This window comes from Miscanthus floridulus, chromosome 10 (assembly GCF_019320115.1).
Source record: "Miscanthus floridulus cultivar M001 chromosome 10, ASM1932011v1, whole genome shotgun sequence".
NCBI classification, from domain to species: domain Eukaryota; kingdom Viridiplantae; phylum Streptophyta; class Magnoliopsida; order Poales; family Poaceae; genus Miscanthus; species Miscanthus floridulus.
The window spans coordinates 36,339,564-36,348,998 of record NC_089589.1 but is presented as its reverse complement, the minus strand read 5'-3'; the positions used below and the strand labels follow the sequence as shown (position 1 = coordinate 36,348,998).

General features: G+C 42.9%; 1 protein-coding gene and 1 long non-coding RNA gene across 2 annotated transcripts; both read left to right on the top strand.

The window, feature by feature from the left end:
- Positions 1-2,009: 2,009 nt before the first annotated feature.
- On the top strand, positions 2,010-3,347 carry LOC136485220 (uncharacterized). The gene is made up of 3 exons (XM_066482145.1): positions 2,010-2,209; positions 2,345-2,686; positions 3,068-3,347. The coding sequence occupies exons 1-3, from the start codon at positions 2,051-2,053 to the stop codon at positions 3,260-3,262; spliced, it is 696 nt and encodes a 231-aa protein (XP_066338242.1). The 5' UTR covers positions 2,010-2,050; the 3' UTR covers positions 3,263-3,347.
- A 1,973-nt stretch (positions 3,348-5,320) lies between these two features.
- LOC136490020 (uncharacterized) lies at positions 5,321-8,998 on the top strand. The gene is made up of 3 exons (XR_010767478.1): positions 5,321-6,549; positions 7,782-7,963; positions 8,719-8,998. It is a non-coding gene; the product is annotated as an uncharacterized lncRNA (long non-coding RNA).
- Positions 8,999-9,435: the final 437 nt, after the last annotated feature.

The window sequence follows — 9,435 nt, the reverse complement described above, 5'->3', positions numbered from 1 at the left end:
CAACAAAGCACTCTATGGCCTCAAGCAAGCACCACGGGCTTGGTATAGCCGTTTCCAAGCGTTAATCACGTCAATTGGATTCCAGGCTTCTCAATGCGACACCTCGCTCTTCATCTTCACTCATGGAACAGATGTGGCCTATCTTCTTCTGTGTGGATGACATCATTCTAACCACTTCATCCCAGCCTCTTCTTCAGCGCATCATTTGCTACTTGCAGTAAGAATTTGTCATGACTGATCTTAGTTATCCTCATTACTTCTTGCGGGTTTCTGCTCAACGGTCATCAGCAGGTATGTTCCTCTCTCAAGCCAAATATGCCCACTGAAATTTTGGAGAAGGCGAATATGTCCTCTTGCAACCCATGCTCGACTCCTCTTGAGGTTCAGCCCAAGCTGTCCGCCTAAGGAGGACCACCAGTTGCCGATCCTACTCTATATTGTAGTCTCGCACAAAAATATTGTACGTCCCATACGTCCCACACAGGAGACGTAGAAAATGGTTAGATTAGGTAGACGAAAAATCATAATGATAAGTTAATAGGTAAATAGTAATGGCAGATCGCAAAACTTCAAAAATTGTAATGATGTGGATCCAAATAATAATAACCCAAACTAAAACACCAAACCTCCATCGAGGCTGACCTAATTATTACACGTGGACCTGGTCTAGTCTGCTAAACAGCATGAGGTTCGGTCACGAATCACAAAGCAACGAATTTATATATATATATATATATATATATATATATATATATATATATATATATATATATATATATATATATATATATATAAGCTCTGGAAAAACGGATGGACGAACACAACAATATACTAGTTGGTGCTCCTGATGCGACGGCCGGGCGAGGAAAAAAAAGATTTCCGCCAGGTCAAGATGCGGATTCGAGTCGAGTTCCAGCCATCTCCGATCCACATGCAAGGGATCGGAATCGGACAGACACGAGCAGTAGTCCTCGTCAAAAGCAAAATTTATCGTCGGTCCTGAACTTAGCCGAGCGATCGGAATCGGACAGACACGAGCAGTAGTCCTCGTCAAAAGCAAAATTTATCGTCGGTCCTGAAATTAGCCGATTCAGGTGTCTCAACTTCTAAAGTGATATTTATGGGTTCTTAAATTTAGCAGACGGTATTATTTAGGTTCCTGTTCTTCTAAAGTGATCATCGCAGGTCCCTAAATTTAGCTGACGTGTCATTCCGGTCCCTGAACTCTTAATGTGATCACCGTAGGTTCCTAAACTTAGCAAACGGTACGATCCCTATCCAAATGTGTTCTAACCTACTCTATAAGCTGGCCTGACACGCTGACTGTACTATAGACATGGATCCAACATGTGTCAATTAATCAATCATTATTTATATAATATTTACCAAGAAAATATAAATCATATAAAATAATTTACATCAGCCAAAAATGAATTAAAGTATTATAGTATTAGACCTTTTAATAATACTATAATACTTTTAGTAAAGTATTAAAGTATTATAGTATTAGAACTTTTAATAATAATATTATAGTATTAAATGTTTTAATAGTAATGTTATAGTATTAATAACAGAAAAAAATTACTTCTAGAATACAACTATTAAAACTTTTAAAATAACACTAAAATTAGAAGTCTCTTTTAATAGAGAAACTTTTAATACTATAGCTAAATTTTAATATTATTATATTTAAACAGAGAAGACACCGCTTGCCAAGTTTAGATACCTACGGTAATAACCTTGAAAGTTCAGGGATCAAGATGACACCACCAGCCAAGTTTAGGGACATGCGGTGTTCATCTTCAAAGTTTAGGGATCTGGATGGCACCGTCTACTAACTTTAAGGATCCACAGATATCACTTTGGAAGTTCAGGGATCTAAATGACATTACCGACAAGTTCAGGGACCGGCGATGAATTTTGGTCCCTCATCAATTAATCGGACCATAAAAGGTGGACCCAGCCGATCGAGTACGGCGACGACTCGAGGAAAGATATATTAGCTCCTGTACACGACTTGGTGCTCCCATCAGATCGGATCATACCACCGATGACGACGCGTGGCGCGGTCGCCTGCCTTTGCAGCGAGGTCCTGAGGGACGAGGAGCTGGGAGGCGCGCCGTTATTGCTGGACGCCGGCGGCGTCTCCATGGCCGACAGGGACCCCGCAAAGATGGCGGCGGAGAGGGCCGCCAAGTTCATCATCCGGGTGCGTCGTGGTCGTACATACGTTGTGTGATTAGGCCTGCTCCTAATTAATATTAGCGGATCAAAACAAACTTTTATTATATCATCATCACGTCCGTCCGTACGTGCTGCTAACTAAAAGTTTTCTTGGTTGCAGGGACTGTTGATCTTACTTTGGTTGTATTTGTTTGATTCCATGAGAGAATACGCTATAAACTACACTGGCGGAGACATACGGTTCAGTACGTTTGCTGCGATTGTTGTTGCCGTGCCTATAGCTGAAATCTTTGGCATCATGGGCCAGACCTTGGTAGCGCCATGGTCGCCGCGGCCTCCCATGGGATCACCGATGCCATTTACCGCATGCGCCACTGCTAGTGCCAACAGTGAGGTCCTGAAGGAGGCGCCGATGATGCCCGCGGACGCCAGGAGAAGAAAGACTGCCACCGAGGCTGCGCTGGACATGGCTGTCGTGAGGATCTATATATGCATCGTCCGGGTACGTATGGATATATATGTATATGGAAAAAAAAATTCTACTCCCTCCTCTAAACCAGGTAGCCATGGAACTCATTTTCTTCTGAAAAACAATATTATATATGAAATTAAAGTCCTTTATTTACAAACGCTAGCTTCCCGCCTCACTACATATGTAGTTGAGATAAGACCAATAATAAACTGACAAAACAAAAAAGAAGGATATATATAGAGAAGCTTTAAGTTCCTATGTATGGTCATTAATTTATAATCTTTCTTCTTGTTTGTTAGAATGCCATTCAACTCTTAATTTGTCGGTATTAATTATATGTATGTTAATCTTTGGCTTATATAAAATAAAGCAAAATATGCTTGCTGATGAATACAATTTCCGGGCGTGCAGGGACTGTTGGCTTTACTTTGGGTGTATTTGGTCGATTTGATGAGAAGATATATGGCCACCCACGGTTTGGGAGAACTGTTCTTCACTATGACTCCTTTGCTTATTCTCGCTGCAGGCGTCTCTCTGTTCTTTTGCTTTCTGATGGAGAGCTTCCGCAAATTTATCGATCGTCATATTGACCTATGCTGGAACTAGATTAAGTACCTAGGATGGTCACTTTGTAATACGTACGCTCAATGCTTTTCGTTTGGTAAATTTTCAGGGATATATAATACAAAAAGAGACATTACTTTCTGGTTGCTTTTTGTTGGGCTCTAGAATTCTGATGAATACGTAATTCGTAGTGAACAACTTGTACTCCCTCCATTTCAAAATTGTAAATTGCTTTGCCTTTTGTGGATACAATAAATTTGACTATCTATGTAGATACTAGGAATATATGCGCGCTTCGCCACGCCCGCTTTGGTGTGCACATGCCGGTGCCTGCTCGCTATATTGCATATCTGACCAACGTGAACAACGTAGCACACACAGACGATAGCATTGAAACGCATGGAGGCCGCTATATCATACACAAATGCCGCTACATATTTTTTTTCTTTTCCATTAAATGAAAGAATAATAATTACATAAGAACAAAACAAATTGGGAGGGAAATACACAAGGCAACTAGGCCCAAAGAGAAGTGGGCCTCAAGCACCCCTTCACCGCCTTCACTCATATCTTCATAGATAATAATATATACAAGCTCCATGGGTTACCCCAAGTGATTGTCTCTGATCGCGACAAAGTCTTCACCAGTGCCCTATGGAAGTTGTTGTTCAAATTGGCAGGCACCGATCTTCATCTGAGCTCCGCCTACCACCCCAATCTGATGGGTAGTCCCAACGTGTCAATCGGTGCCTGGAGACCTTCCTTTGCTGCTTCGTCCATGCTTTGCCCGTCCGGTTGGTCTCAATGGCTCTCATTGGTTGAGTACGGGTACAACACTAGCTCTCATTCCACCTTGGGTGGTTCCCCATTTGAGGTTCTTTATGGGCTTCCACCGTGCCATTTGGGCCTCGATCTTGCATTGGCTTCCCCTGCTCCAGAGTTGCAGACCTGGCTCGAGGAACACGCAGTGATGCATGACTTGGTCCATCAGCACTTGCTTCGCGCCCAGTCTCGGATGAAGCGACAGGCGGACAAGGGCCACTCTGAGCGCCACTTTGCAGAGGGTGATAAACTCCTACCATATGTGCAGACTTCAATCGCTTGTCGCTCTTGTGAGAAGCTATCCTTCAAGTTCTTTGGCCCTTACCGTGTGATCGCCCGTGTGGGTTCCGTCACTTACATGCTAGATCTTCCAGTGGAGGCTAACATTCACCTGGTGTTCCATGTATCTACGATCACCCGGACACAATCAGGTATCGTCTCTGCTTCTGTTTACATTTGTTGTTTTCCAGGTTCCTGAGAAGATCCTCCAACGCCGCTCCCCGTCAAACAAGGCCTCATCAAATGGTCCCAATGCCAGTGTCGTTGGCCTCTTGGGAAGCTCTGGACCCGCTCCATCAGCAGTTCCCTTCCCTAGAGCTCCGGCATGGGGGTAAGCACTAGCAACTCAACGGCCACTGTTGAGGCCCCGACAACAGGCTCCCAAGACGAAGTGGTCCATCAACGGCCCAGCCGTGCAACGAGGCCCAACTTGTGAATGTCCGGTCCCGATTGGGCCATGTAACCTGAATGGCGAGCTCCTGAATCTATCTGTATATTACTTCCCTCCGTCTGTGTTTACTTGTCAACAACTTTTTACTGTAGCAAATTTAACCATCTGTTTTTTCTTCTAAAAAAATCTTAGATACTTCAATGTATATAACACTAATGAAGTATGTTCAATAAAGAATCATATATGTGAAAACTTAATGTATCTAAAAATCTTTTGCAGAAAAAACGTATGGTCAAAATTGCTACAGTAAAAAAAAAATTCGGTGACACGTAAATGAAAGCGGAGGTAAGGGCCTGTTTGGAACGCGGGAAAATTCTCTTGTTCCTGTGTTTTTCCTGTGAAATTGAACTGATTCCTGTGAAATTCCTGTGCGATTCATGTGAAATTCCTGTATTCCAAATAGACCCTAAGTATTAAAAAGACCCGAATGTCATCGTCACCGCTAAACTAATTGCCCCGCCCCGCTCCTAATCGCGGTTACCGCACGCTCTCGGGCGAAACCATGCCCCCTGCCGCGCCTCACACTTCCTGTCGGGGCGCCTCCCACCCGCCCCGACAGTTCCAGCCGCCGTCGCCCCTACCCCCTCCCCTCCACGTCGAGGACGTCCTGGCCGAGGGTGGATCCAACGATGAGGCATCTCGTCCGGTGAGCAGACTGTCGGCCGTCGCCCTCGGCGGATCCAGCGATGAGGCGGAGCAGCTAGGGTGGAGGTGCTCGCCCTTGGTGGATCTGGCGAGGTGGCATCTTGACCCAGGTGGAGGCCTTTGGTAAGGCTGAGCGCTCAGGCGAGGACGCACCATGGCTCCAGCCTCGACGCGGCCGTGCGAGGCAGTCACCGGCGCTGGGAGCAACGACGACGAGCAGAGGCGCGGGGCATGCGGTGGACGACCCCTCTCTCCTTGCCGGTGCTGGACGTGCTGGTGTCCGTGGACCAAGGCTCGAGGAGGAGCACAAGCTCTAGCATCAGCTGTCGCACAGGGAGGGCGTCTCCGCCGCGGACTATGCCGGACCTCGATCGATTTCTCGGCCGCTGACTCTGCATCTGCGGCCTCAGATTGAGGAGAGCAGAGTGGTATTGGTGGCAACGGTGCGGTGGGACCTGCTCTTGTGCGGGGCAGTGACTGCTGCTGACGGTGGCTATCGTGCGGCGGGGGCGGTGCACAGCTGTAGCTAGACGAAGGCGCGTGAACTAGGATTCACGGCCGCCAGTTCACGTCGTCGACTAAGGAGAGGCCAAAGTCACTCCATCTATGGTTCATCGGGTACGTCGTGCGATGCTTGGTTGACATCGTCTGCTCTGTGCCGATGCTCAGTAGCTGGCTCTCTGCTGGAAGGCGCTCAGGGAGGACGACTTGCAGACCAACTCCTGCAAGTTCGAGAGTGGCCGCAGGGAGGACGACGCGGTGACGCAGATGAGGAGGCATCCTGGTTCTGCGGCCCAGCGTGGGTGTGAAGCACTCCGACTGGGCAAACTGAACCTCCAAGATTCTATATCGGCCAAGTATCAACAAACAATGTCAGTCATGGAGATTCGCCACTAGGAGCCAGTTGTTATTCATTAGTATATAACTATATATACTTGATAGACTATCTAGCTATATTGCTGTGCCTAATCAATCGATAGTATATAAGTCAATTGCTGATCATAATGTAGCCCCTTGGGGCTGAATACGAAACAACCTAATGCAGTTTTGGGTGCAGGTGTTGCTGGGGTGCATCTTTCTTCTGATAAAAGTACCAATTACAAAATGATCAATCATAAACTACACAACTTAGGTTTGTGCATTACTGCTGCTTATACTGCCTATGTTGAATTCCCATAAAATTGTTGTGCCTATTATTATGATAATTAGATTACTTGTTTGACAAATGGTTTACATTTTGCCAAAATGGATGTAACTGATATCAACAAGTTCGCTACTCGGTCCTAGCAGCAAGTTCCATTTCAAAGTTATTGATAAAAATCAAATATTCAATTGTCGATATATGTCGCAAAATAGAATCAAATATTTCCTTTGATTCTTGCTTTATGTAAAGTATGCGCATTTTCCCTTTATGACAGATTGCCTGCATTTTTTGCACACCCCAGCACCCTCTTTTTTTCTTGAGGGGATTTTAATAGTATATCAGCTGCCATATGACTCAAATCGTGCCCTCTGAACCTAGAGTGTAGACGTTATTGTGACTCACATGTGTAGATGTACTTCTCAGATCAAGGCTTATTAGTCCATCTACATGGGCTGTAGTTTGTTCATAGTCAGATTATGAATGGGAAGCCAAATTCGATTGTTTTCGTAAAAATGATTAGGAGTTACCAAATTGATATGCTATTAATAGGTGTGGATGCATGGTAAATAACAGACGTACCTCTATTTTTTCATGACCATGCTAATGCACATATTTCATTAAAAGGATACAGGAAAAAAACAAACTTTACAAAAAGATCAGCAAAGCCTTGGCTTGGCTGAACTTAAGCACCAGAGTTTGGCTAGGTCCTAATTTTTTACAAACACCATTTGCAACGTAAACAACTCTAGCGACTATAAGTCATCAGTATCTCGACCACACAGAAACTAGCTGTGTTTGGGATTAGCGGGTCTAGGATTGTTGCAACAAATTAGTAAGGCGAGGTCTTAGGGTCTGTTTGGTTCCACCAACTAAAGTTTAGTGACCCCTAAAGTTTAGTGATCCCTCTAAAGTTTAGTGACCCCTGTTTAGTTTCACCCACTAAAGCAGTTGTCTCATGTACACTTTAGTCACTTTTAGCTACCCCTTGATGACTAAAAGCCACTAAACTTTAGTGACCCCTAAACTTTAGTCGGGGTGTTTGGCATTTTAGTGACTAAAGTTCTAAACTTTAGGAGGGGTGAACCAAACACACCCTTACTATCATTTGGGAAAGTAAGTCAGGGTTGTACTAAAGCCATGGGCCCATGACCTATAGGTACTATGCTATATTGCTATCTATAAACCAGAAGAATCTGATACTTTTAATTACACTGTTTCAGAGCAGCATAAAGTTGTACACCAAGTTTCACATTCTGTGATATTAGATATGGGATAATTGGACACAATCTTCTGGATAAGATGACAGCAATTCAGCCATGAGATGATAATTTTGGCTTCTGGTGCCATCCTTTTTATGCGATTTCACAATTGTTCAATATCTCAGTTGCTATTTAGCACGCAGGTATGGTGTGTTCTAATAACTGGACTCGGCACTCTAATGCCCTTGTTATTACTAAAATATGGCGTAAGAAAATTTCTTATTATATTTCTAAATATTCTCAACCAGATATTCTTTGCTAAGATTTTTAACTGATGTCGTAAAGGAACTTCCTCACAAAAACATAAAAATACAAAAATAACATTTAAAGCAGCTTTATTATCAAAAAGTATAGATAAGAAGACCATATGCACAATGGTGTTAGTTAACAGAGAGCACTAATATGATATCCGTAATGTTCAAATGCCTCAGAGTGCATATTGTCATTGTAATTTGTTCAGTTTTGGTAGTGCGGGTCCATAAGCTACAATTTCATTGTTCTTTTGGTGTTCTTAATACCAACTTGTTTCTTAGTTCAACTTAGGTGTTCTAAACCTAATACTTCTAAAGTTATGTGGGGCCTTTTTCTTCCTGAATATGAAAATAGAGCTCCAGGTCTTTCTATCTCATCATTCATGCTATGGTGCTCTCTGTTCCCAAGAATTCAGTTTTGAACACAAAACATTTTTTTTCAATATGATACATACATTGCATTTATCAAGGTAAGTGCCATGGTTGGTTCATGGGATTAAAGTAAGCTCTATTTCTCCTTATGCTAACCAGATGTGCTATTCCATCTATTTAATCCCAAGAATTCATGATCTTGTAATTGCCTGTTGATATTGTTAACTTTTGTGAAATGGAAAATTGGTAATATACTCCTCTTTCATTGAATTCAGGCCAATCGTCACAATCAAGAATTCTCGCCATGTTGAGAAAGGAGATGGAGCAGAAACTTCAACATTGTTTATTGCTTGCATTTCCCATGTTTGGCAATTATACTTCTCTACTATGAGCTAAATGGTGTGTTTATGTGTGCACAAACTGGATGTAGGATATGTAAGAGATGACATAATTTTGCTTATTGCAAATATTAGTACAAGAATAATTGCACAGGAAGTGCATCCCTTGGTAACACAATCTGTTGTATGGATGGAACATGCTGCATCAATACTTCAATAGTAATGGCACCTTCTCTTTTAAAAGGGGTGTATCTGCATATCTTTTTGTTTCTTCTGAAATTCTTGTCCCTGCCCTTCTCTTTTAATCATTCAAGGAGCAAGATTGTCTTGTTAGTGGAAGGAACTATCATTAACATGTGAGGTTCTCTTCCCATAGGAGCCAAGGGATCGTTGCTAGCACATTTTATTTGACATGTCTAACTGTTTTGTGAGTGCTAGTAGCGCAAGTGTTATTCTTTCTGGCAGGATGGCTTACAATTAATCAATGTTGGTTTCATTAGAGCCATGATATTTGGTCAACATTATCTTTTCATTCCTCGGCATTTTTTTATAAGGTCCTCGACATTGATTGTGTGGTCAGTAGGACACAGTTTATGCTTAAGTAGAACTATTTTATTGCATAGTAAATAGATGTGATATTATTTTATATTAGCT

Excerpts from the sequence above, each read along its gene's own strand:
- LOC136485220 (XM_066482145.1), top strand. The coding sequence starts at position 2,051 with ATGACGACGCGTGGCGCGGTCGCCTGCCTTTGCAGCGAGGTCCTGAGG. Across the intron at positions 2,210-2,344 it reads CCGCCAAGTTCATCATCCGG|GGACTGTTGATCTTACTTTG; the intron begins GTGCGTCGTGGT and ends TCTTGGTTGCAG. Across the intron at positions 2,687-3,067 it reads TCTATATATGCATCGTCCGG|GGACTGTTGGCTTTACTTTG; the intron begins GTACGTATGGAT and ends CCGGGCGTGCAG.